This window comes from Prunus persica, chromosome G1 (genome assembly GCF_000346465.2).
Source record: "Prunus persica cultivar Lovell chromosome G1, Prunus_persica_NCBIv2, whole genome shotgun sequence".
Classification (NCBI taxonomy): Eukaryota; Viridiplantae; Streptophyta; class Magnoliopsida; order Rosales; family Rosaceae; genus Prunus; species Prunus persica.
In genome coordinates, this window is record NC_034009.1 from 29,667,313 (window position 1) to 29,687,978 (window position 20,666).

Consider the following 20,666-nt stretch of genomic DNA (forward strand, 5'->3'; position numbering starts at 1 on the left):
TTTATTTTTTATTTTTTATGCTAGAGTATAGAGAAAAAAGATGGAGAATGGAAGTGAGAATTGACTGTTGTTGTCCTCTATCTCAATCTCATCTCCAATCTCATTTTCTTCTATATTTTAGCGCAAAAAATAAAAACTAAAATTAAAATGATTATCGAATGGCTAACTGTGCTGTGATATATTAGTTTAGTAAAGTAGTCAATGAACCTAAAAACTGAAAAACATGCATGCTTCTAAACTTTAGTTTGGTCATTTTCCATTTGTGCCTCCAAATGGATAGGCGCAACATTGCATATGCCTATAGGAGGAGCTTCCATAAAACAAAGACAAAAATTAAAAAAAACTGGCTTTTGACGAAACATCATAAATGAAAAGATGACAAATGTGTTGTTATGGATGTTAACCTTTTAATGTTTTGTACGTGCACGGTTCATCAGACACAACGATCTCCACCACAATCATAACACGTAAACTTGCTTTGACATAATTGGCGGCTTAATTATAATTAGTAACTGCACTGCAGACTGTTTCAGCTACTCAAAGTCGTCTTAATCTCTTCTGTGTCTTTATTCTAATTACTAATTTGAGATACGATTATGACCGCATGGATTAGATTATATATGTTTCTATATATGTATGCATATATGTCGTGGGAGAGAAGAATCCCACTATATATGCAAAGCTGACTTAAGCAGCGGCTTGTATGTTTACGTGTGGCTGATCAAGATTGGTTAAGTACTTAATGCTATACAGACAGACTAAACATTCATTGTTATATCAATTTGCGTTAACCTAATCTTAATTACTATTCCCTTATCTCTTGCTATTTAACACGAGGAACAGATGAGGATGATTGCCATTTTAAAATCGAGACCGTGTTTGAGATACCAAAAAATGCTTTCAGATAATTAATTACTTTTTAAAATGATGTTTAGTTGAAAACAATAATATTTTTTTGATTGTAGAATCACTTTCAGTGCTTCATTAAAAAAAACATCCATCTTCTCTAATAGATATATGTAATTCAAAGTATATGTGCTAAAAGTGCTATTACAATAGATATAATCATTTTCCAAAAGATACATATATAATGAGATTCGTTGGAGTGAAGGTTAGAGCAAGCAGGGGCAGCCCTCGGATAATGCAAGTGACGCAACCCAACAGTGCCCCAATTTTTTAGGGTCCTTGAAATTTCTTTACTTATATATTATATATATTCTAGCGTGCAGTACATTGATACCATTGCGTGTTTGGTGGACTTGGTTTCCATCACATGTCCCTTCAAAACAAAACAAAAAAAGTTTGTGCCTTCTTCTTCCTTGTAAAATTTTATTTTATGGTAAGTTTTTTTTTTTTTTTTTTTGTGGTCTGGTAAGTAACCATCACTGTTCATCAAGCTCTTTTGTTCAATCGTTTCACAAATTTTGTTTTTCTTTTAATTTCAGGAATTTCAACACTAAAAAGCGAAATTTCTAAATTCATAAAGACCATTCAAAATTTGTGATTGCCATGGTTGACAATGAATTTTTTTATAAAAAAAATTGTTTTATGAAATTAAGTTATGAAAAATTATTTTGTTAGTATTGTCGTATTGAATTATGTGAGGACCTCAGTTTAAATTTCGTATAGGGCATAACGAGTACACACGTTGATTTTTGCTAGTTTGGCAACCAAAAAGACATGAAAATGAAAGGCAGAAAAACATATGGAAATAGAACTCTATCACCATAAGTTGTGGTTAATTAAGCAATTATAAGCTTATATGGACTCAAAAAGCCAACAATCTCCATGATCACCATAGTTGATTTGATTGATATCATTAACTCAGTTTCTAAAACTACATTCCTTTAAAATGATTTTGAATATACGACAAGCAAGTCTTTACATTAATCAACTTGTTTCTTCATAATATCAAACTTTAAGAAAGGAAAGTTCAGATGTTTCACAAAGGCAACTTACGAATGGACTGCATGCATGCATTTCCCCACACAATCTAAAGGTGAAAAAAACAAAGTAGGATAGCTAGGTTAGAGTTCACTTTTCGTATGGTTTACTATATATGAAAAAGAAAAAAAAGTTTACACCGTCCGTGTGATTATCCTAATAATCAAATCGCAAAATTAATGTGATCAAAATTAAAATAGTATTATAAAATTTCTAGAATTAAGTAATTTATTTACAAGGGAACTCACAACACTTCTTTAGTTCCCAGTATTTATCAAAAAAAGCAGAAGGCTACCCAAATACTAACAAGCACTTCCTCCTTGATTGGGAACTTTGTTACTTTTAAACTTTTATCATCAACTATCTTACAAAAGTATGTTCAACGTTTTAAAGTTAAGGAACAAATTTTGGACTAACTATGTACGTCTTAATCAAAACCACCACTGATCGAATCGCATTCAATATCTTTCTCTTCCCAAAAAGTGGAGGCAAATAATCTTAGCCTGTAAGATTTCAAACTCTCAATCATTCTTATATCAACACTACATACATAGTCACTGCTCATACGCAGCGAAACCACACACACACCCTTCTGAGATCACTTGGACATGGAAGCAACAACAATGCATGCAACTTCATTTGAGTTCCAAATTGCTCCATTGTTACATTAGAGATTTCTTGCTTAATGGGTCCACTGGTCCCTAACATATGGACTATAAATTAAATTAATAATTCTGTGAGTGTGACATCTGGTGCTGCAAATGGGATTGGAAAAGTGAGAACCCATTTAAAAGAGCCCATCAGCTGACCAATAATTAATTACTCCCTCTCTCTCTCTCTCTCTCTCTCTCTCTCTCTCTCATTTAACATAATTCTTTCTAGCATTCATGAGGACCCAGGGTCAATACTGAGATTTTAAGGGCTCTGTGTGAAACTTAAACAGGAACTCTCAATTTAATATCAAAATATTTATAACAAAATTTGTCATGACTTAATACCATAAAACAATTTTTAGTAACTAAAATTCATCATCTATTAGCATGCAATAACAATCATAAATAATATTTATAAAAGTTTTAATGTTTCAATTTGAGAAAATGAAAGAGGAAAAAGACATGAATTTTTTTTTTTGTTTCGTTTTGAGTGGGTGAAAACATACACTCCAAAAAATTTTGTTTGATTGGAGAAAGCTTGTATATATTACTTCCCTCTTCTTGACGTGTTTTTTTTTCCCCTTTTATTAAGAATAAAAAAGAGAGTAGAAATGTAAAAATACAATTATTGAATGACTCAATATGAACTCAAATCAAACTTGCCTACTAAAATCAAGGAAATGAATCCTGCACGCTTAAGCATATATATAATACCTATAATATTAATATACATAATATATACTTTTAAAAAAAATTTCGAGTCTCTTAAAAATTTGGAACCCATATGCTTTTGCTTTGCTTAATCACTTATTTTGGATCTCCTTATGGGGAAAAAAAAAAAAAACATTGCTGCTGCTGCTGCCTCCCCCATCCAGATGCTCTTTATTATTGAACCACTGCAATTTGCGACATATATTTTTATGCCTTTTTGCAAAAGATGGGTTTGACCAACGGGCTTAGCTATCAACGCATCCACAGTAGACGCATGATCAGTTTTATGCACATTGTTGATGATGAGGAAACTAACCAATTAGGATTTGTCTGCAATAATGTCCGTTGTGTTTGGCTCGATGCTGGCTGCAATTTGCAAATCAAAATGAGAAATTTGATACATGAAAAGAAGTCTGGCTCCCACCATGATGAGACATTCGTGATCTTAATATTAAATCTTTTTCATTGAAGAAAACATGCTTTGATGAACTAAAAGTGTGTTGGGTAAAGGCAAAAAGCTCACTCCTTTTGCCATTTAACTCATTGAGGTCTACAAACAAACACCTGGTGTGCAATTCTAGACTTGTGGTACATCGAAGCACATGGGCCAAGACAAGTAAGTATATTGGAAAAAGCCCAAAATTCCTAGATCTTTGGGTTCATGCAATCCCATTTAGTCTAAACAAGAACCCAAAATACCTGCGAAGCCCAATCGAACTGGGTTGCCCAATATGAAAGTGAAAGCCCAGCTATATGATATCGCTGGGTCAAAGAAAGGGCAGTATCGACATTATGCATTGAGAAACAGGCCAACAAAAGCCGAGTCATTGACAGCTTCGTTTTGTGGCAGTAACCTAAGCGGGTGATAAAACGCAGGCCGTGTTTGGTTTGGTTAATTGTGTGAACTTTTCTATTTCATTTTTCTGAATAATATCGTTGCTGGTAATTGGGTTGCTAAATTTGCAGCAGCTAATTGGTTCAGGCTGCACATCTTTTTAAGATTATGCTCTTCTTTTTAACTTTCATGTTAGGTTTATCAGGTTTTCATCTTCTTCCTTGTATACTCTTAGGGTATGTTTGGTAGGCCTCACTAGACTGGACTAGACTGGACTGGACTATATAGCACTTGAAAACTATGTTTGGTAAGAAGGAGGACTAACTTAAATGAGATTGTAGAGTCCTAACAGGAAAAAAACGCATCGCTCGCTCTTCTAATTTAGTGAGGCTGAAACTTGCTTCACAAATTAGCGAGTTCGCAAAATAAAACACGCTAGTCCTCCAACACCGACAACTTTCAACGCCTCTCTCTCGTTTCGTTCAATATTGACTCCTGCTCTTCTTCCAAGCTATACTCAGGTAAGTTTTTCTGGTCTCTCGCTTTGCATTACAATTGAGGTAGGGCTTGCAGTTGCAGAGAGATATAGAAGGAGGTGAACCAAAATATATTCTTGGGTTATTGCCTTTCAGCGACAACTATATATTTTGGGTGGCTTCAGGCTCTACCATCGCCGTAGAGATTGAAAGGAGGTTTCTTGGGTAAGTATTTGGTTCTAGCCATCAGCTAAATGAAATTTGAATTTTGAGTCTTAGCCCCAAGATATTGTGGCACATTTGTATCTGCCATTGCAAGGGCCATGTCAAAATCAGGTCTTGCGATCCCAAGTCCATGGAATGCCAAATCTTCTTATGTTAATTATTGGTGTACATTAGTTTGATTATGGGGGTTTCAGGTGTGGCTAGAGGATGTGGGTGGCAACACTTGGATGTGTTTGCTTGGTTTGCTAAACTCGATGGCAACACTTGGCTTTCATTTTACAAATTTCATTTTGGAGCAGAGGTATGGAAAAAGGCATGAAGATGAGCTGCCCAAGTTCTGTAATTTTCTGCCTTGTTCTCTTTTTGGGTTGTTTGTGATTGAATGATTTTTTGTCAAATTGCATGCAGTTCCAATTCGTAGAAGTTCCAAAAAGGGAGAAGCTGAAAATAATGAAATCAGAAACAGAGAGAGAAGAAACGAAAAGGGATGGTGAAGAGAGAGGAAGAAAAGAGAGAGGGGAGAGAGGAAAGAAGAAAATGCTTCACTAATTAAATATTAGAATTTATTTGCCTCTTTCCTTAATGAAATAATGAATTGACCAAAAAAAAAATATTAGAATTTTATTTATTTATAGATTACAATTTCTAATTAAATTTAAATATATTAAATATTTATTTTTTAGTCCGACACAGCACCAAACATAGGTCTTCACTATTTTTACAATCCAGCTTCTTAGTCCGACGCAAAACCAAACGTAGGTCGGTATTTAATCCAGCTTAAGCCAATCCGAGCTAATCCGAGACAGTCCCAGGATTTAGTCCAGTCCATGACAGTCCGCCGTACCAAACGACCCCTTATGGTGTTATAATAAAATATCTTTTTGAAACAATCAAAAATAAAACATTTGCAGCGGGTATTAGGTAATGCAGATTTTGGAATGTAGTTCTTCCTCTTTGCGTTTCGAAGAAAAATCACATATCACAAACCCATTCCAGATTTCATCATGCAAGATTGCAAGTGAAACAAAAAAATAATTTCAAAGCAAAATCCAAACAGCTCCTTGTTCCGCTAGCCATTAGAGAAGCGACAAAATAATAAAATGCATAGCACAAAGAAATTCGAATACGACCTATTCCAACTTCTCCAAAAACAAAGTAACCTATCATCACATACCATGTGGCAAAAGCCAACTGGGGCTGCTCCTCTCTCTCTCTCTCTCTCTCTCTCTCTCTCTCTCTGTGGTTGGTATCTGCATACCATATGCCAAACATTGTACACACTGATTTTGACAAAATGGCTTTGGTTTCTTCCACCTGTTCTTGATCTCTAAATCTGCCAACTGCCAAATTTCCCATCTTTCCAAGACCCAAAGAAACCCAACATCACAAAAGGCAGTTATTAACAGTTACCCAATTCACAGCAAACATAGAAAGCTCAAGATTTACTACCAAGTTTCTCTCTCTAGAAGACTCCCCTGACAAAGCAAAATGCCATCCCAACAAATTCTACCCATAACATACCATCCACCTTCAGTCTTCTCAAGCTCATCTTCTCCCACAGAAAAACTGCTACTCAAAGATGCAGAGGATGACCCAACAACTAGGCTTCTCCTCTTTTCACATTTTGAAGAAGAAGATGAAGAAAAGGGCACCCCCATAATAAAGCCCCTTCTTCCTAGGGCCTCAAGTTACATTACCAGCACCACTAATGGTGCCAACAAGCACCAGCAGAGGCGGCGCCGGACCGCCAGCGATAGCTCCCTCTCTTCGCTCTCCGATGATAGCCGCAACAATTCCTTGGGCCGCGAGGTGGAGCACGCTGCCGCCGAGACGTTCTTGGTGACCCGGTTAAGTTTGAAGCTATTGAGATATCTTGGGTACGCAAAGTTCTGTTCTTTTTTTAAAATTCTTGGTTGGTTGTGTATTTTGATTTGACACTTGCTCTGTTTTGTGATACACATTTTGTGGTTTCGATTATTTGCAAACTGAGTAAAAACTGGATTGCAAATAGTGCTGTCTATCAATGGTTGTATGCTTGGATTGGAATCAAGGACTTCACTTTCAGAGTGAGAGCTATTTGATTATCATTTGAGACTAATAATATTGAACAATGAGTTAGAACTGTCTAATGAGATCTCTGGAAAGTGAGATTGAGGAAAATCTGACCTTCGGCTTGAACATGTGTGAAATCGTCTATGGATCACACAAGAAACAAAAGATTTTGCCTTGTGAGCTCTGTAAGTGGAACATGACTGTTGGAAAGAACATTGATAAAAGAAAATACATAACCTAAAATAAGCAAAATGGAAACGGCTTATGCTGGTTGGAAACTTGGAATTACTTAAAATGGAACGTAATCTATTAAAATTCATCATCCTGAAGTTTACACATTAGAAAGAGAGAAACTTGTTTTTAGGGGGCACTCTTATGTTTTATATTATTTATGTTACATGGATTCATGATCTTTGAGATCTTTATCAAGCATTTCTCTATTATTAGATGCTTCCTGATTGTATATTTTTGTTCAGGGTAGGCTACAGATGGATTACAAGATTTCTTGCCCTTGGTTGTTATTCATTTTTACTCATGCCAGGATTTATTCAAGGTTTGTAACATTCATATGGGGCCATCTTAATATTATCTTGCATATATGCCTCACCTCTTGCATACCTTTTACGCATTATAGTTTTTATGTCCACTTCGGATATTAAATTTTGTAGACCATTATCATGGCCATGAGATAGGATTCACAAATTATCATCCAAGGGAGGATGACTAGACTAGTCTACCTGTCTTTTGCAGTTGGCTATTATTATTTCTTCTCCAGTCAGGTTCGCAGAGGTATAGTTTATGGCGATCAACCAAGAAATAGGTAGGATATGAAATTTCTTGATTTTTTTGTGTATTCAGGAGCAGTATATATTTTAATATTCATTGGTTTTGCAGCATTAATAGCTGATGCTTTGTTCTGCAGGCTAGATCTGTATTTACCCAAAAATACCGACGGGCCAAAGCCAGTCATTGCATTTGTAACTGGTGGAGCCTGGATTATTGGGTGAGTGATGTTACTCCTTGGCAGCCTATTTTGAATAATTCTATGACGGGTCTAGCTAGCAGTGGCTTACATTACTGTTGGTTTCCGGGATGTAAATTTTAAGCAGTGGAGCTGAGACTGAGGTCACTTTTATTGGTACCATGATTCCTTATGCTTGAGTTGTATTCAGTGTGTCATAGTTTGCTTTGTTTGTTCATTTTGATCACAGTTGTCTTTTTCTTGCAACATTTTCCTGCTTATTTATTCTTAATATGTTTTTAGTTTTCTGTTGATGCAGTTACAAAGCGTGGGGGTCTCTTTTAGGACAACAGTTATCAGAAAGAGACATCATAGTGGCATGCATAGATTACAGGTGGCTTTTTTACCTTCAAGCAAGCACATACTACAAATGATAGGTGCCATATGTCCAAATGAAATTCTATTCTTCTGAAGGAACTTTATGAATATATGGAGATTTGAGTCTCTCTGATACACGACCTCTGTTATCTATGAAAAGGAATTAATATAATCTAATCCTTAGCTGCCCGATTTTAGACATTATCTTGATATGATTTCTTCATGCAGAAATTTTCCTCAGGGTACCATCAGTGATATGGTAAAGGATGCTTCTCAAGGAATCTCATTTGTGTGCAATCATATTGCTGATTATGGAGGTGATCCTAATAGGTAATGGAATCTTTTGTTCTAAATTTCAGTCATGGAGGTTTTTTTTTGTTCTATAATTTGGTTTAGTTGAGGAGATAATCCTAGTAACTAAAGTTGGCATTTTTCATGCTATGTTTCTGCAGGATTTATCTAATGGGACAATCAGCTGGTGCACATATTGGTGCATGCGCACTCATTGACCAGGCAATCAAGGAGGCTGGTGAAGGAGAGAGCACTTCTTGGAGTGTTTCCCAGATACAGGCTTACTTTGGTCTATCTGGAGGGTAAATGTCAAAATTCATCTGAAATCTGTTGCCCTCTTCTCTGTTATAGTGAACCATATTAGATGAGAGTATGGCACCAGTGAACAGGCAAATGCATTCTAATGTAACTGACCCAAAGCTGTAGGAGGCCGAACCAGATAGTTACGTCTTTAATTGGAATATGTTAGTGGGTAATGCAGGTTGTAGTGCTTGTATGGCATACACATGTTCCTGACCAAATTCTTAGATCACCTTTTGCTTCTGAACTGATAAAAAGCGTACTTGTATTCTATAATTGTATTTGCTTCAGTGTAGTCTCCGGACTTGATAGTACAACTATGGTCTAATAAATCATACTTGTTTTTTTTTTCTTCATCCACGATCCCATTCTTTCTGATTGCACCTGCTGCTCTTTTTCATGTTTTTTTTGTAAGTTATGAATTTTCTTTTTGCACTTAAGGTTCTCATTCTGACATGCTCAAACAGGTACAATTTGCTTAACTTAGTGGATCACTTCCACCGTCGAGGTTTATACCGTTCAATATTTTTAGGGTAAGGACCTTCTTGGTCTCCTAGAAAGTTGACTCTACATATACTCTTCTGGTGCCATATTTTTTGTTACAATGCATTTGATTTTTATGACTTCAAAACATTTTTCAGCATAATGGAAGGGGAGCAATCATTGCAACGTTTTTCTCCAGAACTCATGATTCAGGACCTGAACATTAGCCATGCTGCTTCTCTCCTACCTCCAATTATTTTATTTCATGGTACAGCAGATTATTCCATACCATCAGATGCCAGGTATAAGTTTCCTCTGAAATGAATTATTTGATCGCCTATAGTTCTTTCTCAATTGTAATAATGTGAACCCCTTCTTTAGAAATCTTACAACTGAGTATTTCATTGTTGCATTACTTAATGTAACTTTTAGAGTCAAAATATACTATTCAGACATAAGGTTATCCTTTAAAACTTATAGGTTACAATTACAAGTCTACAGGCTTTGACTAACATGTTCCCTTGTGCAGCAAGAATTTTGCAGAAACTCTTCAGAGACTTGGAGTGAAAGCTAAATCGATTCTTTATGAAGGGAAGACTCACACGGATTTGTTTCTTCAGGTAAGGGATCACTAAAGATGGTTCCTTTTTGTTTTAACATTGGGGTTGTGGAGTTTGTGGTTGTAGTTAAGAAAAATGCTCCACTCAACTGTACATTTTCTGCAGACTAGCTCTTAGTTGCTTTTTGGTTTCTTAAATCTAGAATCTCCATCAACGGCACAACCATTTATTTTCATTCATTAAAAAGGTGAAATGCTCCAATGCTTTGTTTCTCTTGCATCTTCAAGTTCTGGTCTGGGATTTATTCTTTCCTGCAAGAACCTTACAAAGCAAACTTGCCACTCTTCGATATTTATAAATATTTTCACTTCTTTTTTAATCAAGAGATTACTTCTCCATTTTCGGATATTGGAAGTACTAACATGGCCTATCAAAAGATCCTACCTTTTAAATTTCCCCCTCCCCAAGACGGAAAAGAACACCCTAGAAAGAAAGAGTTTCTTATACTAAATCTATTTGGTGGATGTGTTATTCAGGATCCAATGCGAGGTGGTAAGGACGATATGTTTGAAGATTTAGTAGCTATCATTCATGAAGGTGATTCAGAGGCTCTTGCCAAAGACGCAGTGGCTCCGCCAAGAAAACGTCTTGTACCTGAGTTCATGTTGAAGTTGGCTCACCGTGTTAGCCCATTCTAGCCATTTTGTCAATCAGTTATCAGCCCCTTGAGTTTCTTGGTGATCTACTCTCTTCATTTTGTACATATCATTAATGACAGTTGAAGCGTTTACCCCATATTTTTTGGGTAACCTTCAGATTTACCCTCTTCTCTTGTCCCATATCAATCAAAGATTTTATTTCCCGTTGTATAATGTCTGAAAGATTCAGAAAACTTGTATAATCGTATTAGGATGATATGTAATGATATTGACGACCTTAAGGGGATATTTTTAATCATAAACCCAGATTATTTTACATTGCGAACCAGAAAAATGAAGCACTTTTGGCTAATTTGTGACAACGTGAACCCGTCTTGCAGTGTAACATTTGAGGACCGTAGCTAAAAACATAATTTTATTTCATTAGGGCGTGGCGTTACATGGATGAGATCAAAGTTGCCATGCTTGCACTCATTGATTACAAAATCCAAAAACACAATATTAGGAGACAATACGGAATGAAATCGTTTCTTTCTTATAAGCGCTAATCAGCACTTCGGTCAGTTCTTGGCTGCAGCTTTGCCACCTTTACCCTGTAGAATCATCATCAGTTTGCTAGTGAAACCAAATTGATTAATACGAAATTAGAAAAAAATGATAAAACCACATCATACCTTCTTCTTGGGTGCCTGAGGCTTTGATGCAGCCTTCTTTGGGGCTGCCTTAGATGCTGGAGCTTTGGCTCCACCATCACTGGCCTTGGAAGTGGCAGGTTCTTTCTTGGCCTGCCCAAATAGTTGAGTGCCAACTTGCTTTTCAGCCTTCATTGATGCCATGTATAGTTCTCTAAGAAACTCTTTCACAAAGATATGAAACTTAACGTACGTACGTTTATCTTAACTCGATGGCCTCAACTCAACTGCCTGATCCTGCCCTTTTTATAAGAGCAGTTGCCAACTGCGAAAAGGAATTAGAATAACAAGTTAAGATAAAAGGTGACGATTAAAGGGATGGTGGTGTTTGAGGAGAATGGAATATAACTGGCTGGTATCGGCAAAATGGCAGAGCTCTGTTGGCATCAGATGCTTTTGCTTACTTACTGCTTACCGATATATATTATACTGAAATTGTTAGAAATCAATCTCTCAGCATTTGGTCATTGGTGTGAATAACTGAATATTTGACTTTTGAAGGAACAATATGCGATCATGAAAATAATTATATGATTCCTTTCGGACATAATTGCATGTTTCTTGGACTTTGGGGTCTTCTAGAACATCATTATATAATATACTTACAGCAAGTGGACATGGAAGTGAAAATCAATAATGTTAAGACTCAAAATCCCACATCGGAACTTAGAGCGGTTTAAGAGCTTATGAGCACCCTTTTCTTACAAGCCGGTTTTTAAGGGTAAGTTCTATCTACTCATGAGTTCTTAATAATTGGTATTAGAGCCAGGTTTCACCACGCGATTGGGCCCAAATCCACGAAAGCATCTAAATCCGAATTTGGTTTTAAACAGGAAAAATTAATAGGATCGTTTGCTTCTACACTAAATTGTGAATATTTTAACTACATTTTGAAGACTAGGGTTTGAATCTTTTGTTTGATCTTTAGGACAGAGTCAAAGAAACCCACTTCAATGGAGAAGGGTCTTCCTCTTTGTGGATCAAATTCAAACATCACATCCATTGGCACAATAAAAAACCTGAGGTGGGTTTTGAGAACTTGAACTGGGTAGTCTTAGCTAAGAATTTCTCAATTTCATTTTTGCCAAGCCTATGACAAAACAACAATTAAAGTTGGTTCAACAAAGCGTGGTTCTACTTGATTTTATCAGACAAGAGGTATATGCGAAGGATCTTTGGCCAATTAGACAACAGCCCACCTTAGTACAAATCTGCTTTCTTTCTCACTTAATCAGATTCTCTTGAGCCTTATTTCACATTAGAATAGAACGAATAGATCAATCTTCCCCAAGTTTTTACTTTCAATATATATGACTTCAATTCTGAGCTTCTTTCTTATTAAATAGTCATCCTCGTTATAACTTGTAACACAACAATCAAACCCCTTTGCAGTTTGCCCCAACAAAGTTCAGGTTTTGATATGTTTTCCTGTCCTTCAATCAAGCCTCGTTACCCTGCTCCATCATCATCAAGTTTTTCAAGTTCACTTAAAACTAGAAAGGAAATGGAAGATGTTCTGTAGAGGTTTGACGGTGAAAATACCACATATACAGAACCTCTGCCAGTCTGCCTATATATATTTTTTTCACATAAACACTTGAACTTCGAAATATCCTGCACTTGTTTGCTCGTCCATGATTCTGATTTATGAACACCTCTTTTATTCAATGTTTGGGTACATATATTGCATCTAGTTTAAGCAAATGCCAAGCAAGGACCAGTTCGTTTTAAAATATAGGTATCTTTTATATTCATTACGCCAAGCCTAATAAGAGAGAAACATGGACATAAATCACAACCAAGATTTCTGGTTATGATGTTATAATACATAGGGAGGAACTGCGGTGATTTAGCATCTTCATGTACTCCACACCTCTGGCCGTTCATCTAACTCTTGGCTGCAGGCTTGCTTCCCGTTGTCTAATAAAAGTCATAAAAAGTTTGTAAGCACATAATTAATGCCTCATGGATGAGATCATAGTTCCCATGTTTGAATAAAAAGATTGTCTAATGCACTCATTGCTTGCACTCATACTTCCCATTATGAGACAATAAGAAATGAAATCTTGTTGTAAAGATGAATAAATAAAGAAGAATAGGTGAAGCCCACATAGCCAACTAACACCCACCAAACCTAACCACACACCCACCAAACCAAACCACTACCCAATTGATTGAAGAATATTAATGATGTTGTTGATTGAAGAATATTAATGATGTTGTCTACCAATTATATTGTGAGGTGAACAACCAATGTCTTAGGCCTATAAATAGATACCGCCATCAAGAGAAGTTTACACATATAGAAGAGGAAGAGAAGGAAGAATGAGGGTGAATGAGTTGAGAGGAAAGAGAGCAAGAGAGAAATTCTCCAAGAGAGAAAATTGAGTGAGCCATACATATTGTAAACACAAAGTTGTAACCCTATTACTTTACATAGTGGAAAAGTAGGCATAGCCGAACCTCGTTAAATACTGTGTCTCATCTACTTTACGTGCAGCTCAATATTCGCACATATACCAGTTCATTTTATAACACGTTATCAGCACGAGAAGCTCTCAGGTATAATTTTTGTGTTGCACTATTATCTATACTACTAACCCTTATGTTGATGTAAGGAAGAAAAGTAGTGGAGGAGCTGTGGTCTGCAAGAGAGATATACGAGCAAACCAACTGTGTGCAGATTACAGGTGGAAAGCATTTGATTTAAGAGACAAGCATGATACCTTCCACAAACGATAATAATATTATCTGCTATACTATTTGATCGTGGTGTTGATGAGAACCCACCAATAATTGCCTTTAATTTACCGCACATTTACATTTATTTAAAAGGGTGGTGCGGGTTTATCGTCCACGCCTTTATTTTTATTTAAATGTATGGAGCAGAATTAGTGCCCATACAAGCACCATTTACTTTACCGCACATTTAATTTTATTTAAAGTATGGTGCGGGATTAACGTCCATACAGCAAGCAATTTAATTTATGAATTTAATTTACCGCACATTTATATTTATTTAAAAGGGTGGTGCGGGTTTATCGTCTACGCCTTTACTTTTATTTAAATGTATGGAGCAGAATTAATGCCCATACAAGCACCTTAACTTTATGAATTTAATTTACCGCACATTTACATTTATTTAAAGTGTGGTGCGGGTTTATCGTCCATACCAGTAATTTATTTACCAACAATTTATTTTATGGATTAAATGTGCTGTATGATGAGTTTTTACAGTATGCAGATCAGGACCAGAAGTTCCTTGATCCTCATCATACAATTACATCAGGACTGAAGATCCTTGATGATGATGTTAATATGAGAGCTGTCAGTCTCTCCGGTACTATATTTGTAAACATGTGATTGGACTTGAGGGTCTTTGATCCCTGACATGTAAATTAGGACCTGGGGTTCCTTAATGATGTAACAGTACCATATTGGTTCATAATGCCGTACACATGGATGATAACTGTACTGGCAAATGTATTGTACACATGAATAGATACGTATTCATGACTTGATGAATAGTACCGGATATATGAATAGTGACGTATACATAAATATTAACCATTTTGGGTAAACCATCACTATTCAAAAAGGGAACCTGCAGTTCCTTAAACTCATGAATGAGCAATTAAATGAGATGCCAGAAGTTCCTCAAGATACGGACAATTATGTAAGGGCTTGAAGTCCAGAAATATGTATATAAAATTGTAAAAATGTCCATACCATGAGAACATGTGATTTTGGCTTGAGGTTCAAAATCTAACAGTGTTGAGAACCTGAAGTTCCAACAATTAAATGGACAACCCTTGAGGTATTATTGCAAATTGTGGTACGCCACATATTTCTTTGGCATAAGAGAATGATGAATTGAGGCTCCCCTCACATTTTGTAATATCTGGGCCGGAAGCTCATGAACCCAAATATATGAGATATTAGCATGGCTTTTACCCCATTCATATTTCATGTCCATTTGAAAAGGGCGAATAAATTCTGAGTTTGTGTTTAGCCCAGGCCAAAAGTTCCATACATTGAAATATGAAATTTGGGAGAGTCGATGTGGTTATTTGAACCTATAAGGCACAAGGTTCCAAACCGTCATCTTGAAAAGACGTAAAAAAAAAAAAAAAAAAAAATCACAAGTGCAAGTTTAAGAATGTGCGCAATTATTATAACATGAAAGGAACATACAACAGATAGATTTTTCCACCTGCAATGAAGGTGCTGGCCCTGTAAAATCTATAAAATTACATTATGTTCTGGAAGCCTCTGAAGGAAGAGGACGACGCCTCTTAAGCTTAGCCATGAGCCTCTCGTGGTCTCCCAAAATTCTTTCATTGGAGACCTGCAGCATGTCTAGCCTTCTCAGTGTATCAACAGAGTACGAACTCACCAGTTTCAACAAGGCATTATTCTCTCCTTTAAGTTTCTCAACCTCCTGTTGAGACTCATGAAGCATTCTTTGGAGAGACGAATTTTCAGTTGTTAACCTCTCAACCTCGTTTGCTCTGGCACGCAAACGATCAGCCATGTTAGAAACAGAAGCAGCACTCTGAATGCTAAAAGCCATTGAGTCATCAATAGCCTCTTCCTCTGATCTCCCTGTTAACAGCATTTCATCCATTGGAGTAATGAAATTCCTAGCTACTATGACAACAGTAGCATCATTCATCATCACAGAATCATTAACTGTGAGATGACGATTTTGGGATACAAAGGATGGACGCTAAACTTGGACGTCACTGGTTGTTGTGGGAGTATCATTTAAATTGAGATAATTTGGGCAGGAAGAAGAGGAAGCCATTTTTAAGAAGGTTTCGAAGAAAGTCTTAAGAAAACTAAAGTTTCAGAAAATGAAGGAAGTTGAGTTGAAACGCAGTTGCTCCAATCAAGTTTTGCAAAGGCAATATCTATAGGAGGAAATATGACTACAGTTTTCAGGATCCCAATATTATGTCAGATCCCCATATTATCTTTTTCTTTCCCAGATTCCAAAACTTCACGTGGCCTCCATTAATGTTTGTCGGCACTTTCGGCGTTTTCAAAGTATTATTTTCGTCAAAAGCTGATCTTGCTTTACGGATTTCATGGAGCTACTTTTTCAAAAGTATCCCGAGAATCTCGCAATTTTCCTATGGTTAATTTGAAATTCACCGGTTCTACCTATTCCTCTTATTTGTGTATAAATGTGTTAATAACGAAATTTTCTTTGCAGAAGACATCCAGTTTTCTCCATACCTAGTGATGCGATATCTACTTATTTTTCTTATCAGTGAGCACTCAATATGCCCGAGAAGCAAGACTATCTCTGATCATCCATTCAGGAAGCGAGACTATCCCTGATCACGTTTCCGCCACATCAGGGAACTGTGAAGGCGACCTTATGCTCTAATCTCCGGAAGTTCTTCTAGACTAGGAGAAATGAGAGCTGGTTGTTTGCTCCCACCAGCTTCCTTCCTTGATTGCTGAGCTTGTTGTCTGCTCCCACCAGCTTCCTTCCTTGATTGCTTACCTTCTCTTGCAATCAATATCACATTATTTTTGCATTTTTTCTCTTTTTGTAACTCTCTGAGGATTATTTGTTTTTGACAGAGAAAAGAGTTGTGATTTTGCTCTTGCAGGATGTAACTAGATCATCAAGCGCTACATTTACTGGGCCGATACAAGCTTGAATGATACTTGAGAAAAGTTTCTCCCACCTAAGGAAGTAAGCAATACTTGTGTTATTTTATGCTTATATACTTATTTGATATTTTATCCGTTCCAAAAGAATGGCTTGTATGTATCCACGAATTATTAATGCAAATTTTACAGATTGCAAGTTGGATACATTGATAATACACTGCACAGATTAAAGTCCCATAAGAACAGAATATGAGTATAGCAGTGATCAATATGATGCACGCCTATTGCGTAGCAAATGATGTGGATTGAAGTCCCGAAAGGACAATCCTTTGACATGTCAATATTGATATTATGCACGCCTAATGCGTAGCAAATTATATGGGTTAAAGTCCCATAATATGGGTTAAGGTCCCAGAAATTAATTGACATGTATGTATTAATCTGTGACATGCCTTCAGCATGACAGATATATGGGTTCTAAATGTTCCAACTCCCTAAATGGAGATTATCCACGCCCTACTGCTAAATAACGCTCCAATGGAGGTTATAATCCACATTCTCACATAATAAAAGCCCCATGAAGTGGCTTGGGTACCCAAAGGCAAATAAATGCTTATAATTGATGCATGCGCATGCAAATGAGAATGGTGGGATCATGAATTGATGAATGACAATTTTTGATCATGAATTGATGAATGACAATTTTTGGTTTTGGAGTAGCTACTCAAATCATCAATGGGCTGTGTTGATTGGAACCACGTTCAATTATTAAATGTCGACAATATTATTGGCCAAAATGGAATGAGGTAATTCCATTATAGATGAGAATGAACGTGAAAGGACAAACCCACAGTACGAACCCCAAAAGATGTTAATACTGAAATTTATACTTGGGTGTTCGGAATAAAAGGGAATATACATACTTTGTATGACACACTGTTTCTGGCAGAAACAAGGAATGTTGGGTTTTCTCCATATTTACAGATTCAATTGTGCCCCCTCTTATTACACAATTACGGAGACCAACATATTATCTTTAAGGGTTATTAAATGCACGGAGCATATCGTCAGAAGCGATTTTCTAAAGATATATAAATAGCTGGGTAAAAGCTATATAATGTGTCATAAAGTTTAAACCCTTTTTAGACAAAATCCGTTGAGAGAATTGACATTGCATAAAGCAAGTCCCTAAAGGACATGTGCTTGAAGCACAAAATTTGTACTCAATATTAATATGCATAAATTACCTCAGTGAGTACATTGATTATAATGTGATTGCAACACATTAAAGCTTCTGCAGAGTTCAAGAAATATTTGTCTCGACTTAAGGATCGAGCATTATGCCAACGAGATTCTTGCTTATACTAAGAAAGTATTGAAGCATTTTTATGAGGATTATCCGTTGGACACTTTAATGATTTTCCGGAAGTATATTGGACCGGACATCATATTTTCCAGAGAGGGCTCAACTCCATCACCATCATTTTGGGATGATGTGAGGTATATTTGATGCTATCTCCGCATAACACCATGTACGGGCATATTCTTTCAAGTGAACTTACAAATAGCCTAAGTTTTGTTAGAAACGCGGACTCTGAAAATTTCTATGATTTACATAGAGATAGCTCACTGGAAATATATTTACTTACTCAACTACGAGAATTATTAATGGCTATATCCTCCACTCACTCCGAAAGATTCTCACTCCAAAAGATAGTCATGAAGACATCAGGGGGAGATATTAATCAGGGGGAGAATCCAGAAGTATGCTATACAGATTGCTGTACTCTTTTTTTCTTCCTTCCATCAGTTTTCTACCTCACTGGGTTTTTCTCCAAGCAAGGTTTTAATGAGGCAACCAATCTAGGGACATGTGGTCTCCAAGGGGGAGTGTTGTAAAGATGAATAAGTAAAGAAGAATAGGTGAAGCCCACATAGCCAACTAACACCCACCAAACCTAACCACACACCCACCAAACCAAACCACTACCCAATTGATTGAAGAATATTAATGATGTTGTTGATTGAAGAATATTAATGATGTTGTTGATTGAAGAATATTAATGATGTTGTCTACCAATTATATTGTGAGGTGAACAACCAATGTCTTAGGCCTATAAATAGATACCTCCATCAAGAGAAGTTTACACATATAGAAGAGGAAGAGAAGGAAGAATGAGGGTGAGTGAGTTGAGAGGAAAGATAGCAAGAGAGAAATTCTCCAAGAGAGAAAATTGAGTGAGCCATACATATTGTAAACACAAAGTTGTAACCCTATTATTTTACATAGTGGAAAAGTTACTGCTGCTGCTCTCCGGGGATGTAGGCATAGCCGAACCTCGTTAAATACTGTGTCTCATCTACTTTACGTGTAGCTCAATATTCGCACATATACCAGTTCATTTTATAACAAATCTTTATTTTTTATATGCTTTTTGTTTTTGTCTCTTGTACTATACGAGGTCTAGCCCAGTGGAAAATGGTCTTGACTTGCAGACCATTGGTCTCAAATTTGAACTCCCCTGACACATTGGTAGTGTGTGTGTGAGAAACCCCATTCCCCTTGTTTAGGCTATCACTTGTGTTTATAAATAAGAAAAACAGTAATCTGTTGTAAAAGTGGAGTCCCCAAAATGCCCCCAAAATGCCTATAAATAGGGCTTTCCCTACTTGTAAGAATATACACAATGAGATTAAGAAAACATTCAATGAGAAATCAGATTTCTATTCCCTTCTCTCTCTCTCAATTTTCTTTCCAATTTAGATAGATTTATAACACGTTATCAGCACGAATTCGCTTTCAAAATACCAGCTGAATTCTCTGATTTTTTTTTCTCTCTGCTTCTGGTTTCCGAGAAATGATCTGCTACCTCCATCCATGAAAGCAGACGGTGCGTTTGCTACTTTTGGCCATGGACTGTTTACTAGATATCAGTGAGCCAAATTCCAGATCCCGAATTGAAAAACAAAATTTTCAACCAGAGCCAAACAAAAACGTTCAATACCCATTTCTCCCCGGCCCCTAGGCTATCATTCCCTCTCGGTTCCAAGCCCAGCAACGAAGCCAGACTGGGCATACTGGAGCTGGCCAACATGATCAGCGTCCCCATGTCCCTAAACGCCGTCGTTCGCCTCAAAGCTCACAGAGCCGGTTTTCGGACTTGTTCTTGGCGAGGAACCTGATCTCCATGGCCGCCTGCTTCTGCTTCTGAACCTGATCTCCAACGTCGGCGGCAACGAGCTCACCAACAATGGCGGCAACCACACCCTCGCCCCGTGAAGAGAACGTGTACATGGTGAAGCTCGCGGAGTAAACTGAGCGTTACGAGGAGATGATGGAGTTCGTCGAGAAAGTCTTGGCCTCCGCCGAGAAGGAGGAGCTGACCGTGGAGGAGCGCAACCTCCTTTCCGTCGCCTACAAGAACGTGATCGGCGCTCGCCGGGCCTCCTGGCGCATCATCTCCTCCATTGAGCAGAAGGAGGAGAACCGCGGCAACGACGACTACGTCGCCATGATCCGCGACTACCGATCCAAGATCGAGACCTGCGATGGCATCTCTCGGTTGCCTTTATTTCTCTATGGTCCGAACTTTTGAAAACCCACTAACCCAAACGCCATGAACTTCAGCTCCATGAGCTGCCCTCTGATCTTCACCCTCAGCTTTAGTCTACAATCGGCGTCGAGTTCGCCACTCGGAGCACCCCAGCGTTGTTCAGATCAAAGGCCACCGATTTCGGCTTGTCCGTCTTCTACAAGCCAGGTCTGGGTTTTTCTTATTTTTCAAAGATGTTGAGGAGGACTATGAGCTCGGCTACGC

General features: G+C 37.2%; 1 protein-coding gene and 2 long non-coding RNA genes across 3 annotated transcripts; 2 read left to right on the forward strand and 1 right to left on the reverse strand.

Moving 5' to 3' along the window:
• On the forward strand, positions 4,400–5,358 carry LOC109946746. Its single transcript, XR_002269810.1, has 3 exons — positions 4,400–4,844; positions 5,039–5,145; positions 5,253–5,358. It is a non-coding gene; the product is annotated as an uncharacterized LOC109946746 (long non-coding RNA).
• Positions 6,011–10,844, forward strand: LOC18788471 (probable isoprenylcysteine alpha-carbonyl methylesterase ICMEL1). Its single transcript, XM_007222969.2, has 11 exons — positions 6,011–6,721; positions 7,373–7,449; positions 7,647–7,716; positions 7,819–7,899; positions 8,177–8,251; positions 8,464–8,565; positions 8,688–8,828; positions 9,294–9,359; positions 9,468–9,611; positions 9,839–9,929; positions 10,406–10,844. The coding sequence occupies exons 1-11, from the start codon at positions 6,333–6,335 to the stop codon at positions 10,565–10,567; spliced, it is 1,398 nt and encodes a 465-aa protein (XP_007223031.1). The 5' UTR covers positions 6,011–6,332; the 3' UTR covers positions 10,568–10,844.
• On the reverse strand, positions 10,927–11,451 carry LOC109946500. Its single transcript, XR_002269636.1, has 2 exons — positions 11,203–11,451; positions 10,927–11,121 (listed from the first exon to the last, which is right to left on the reverse strand). It is a non-coding gene; the product is annotated as an uncharacterized LOC109946500 (long non-coding RNA).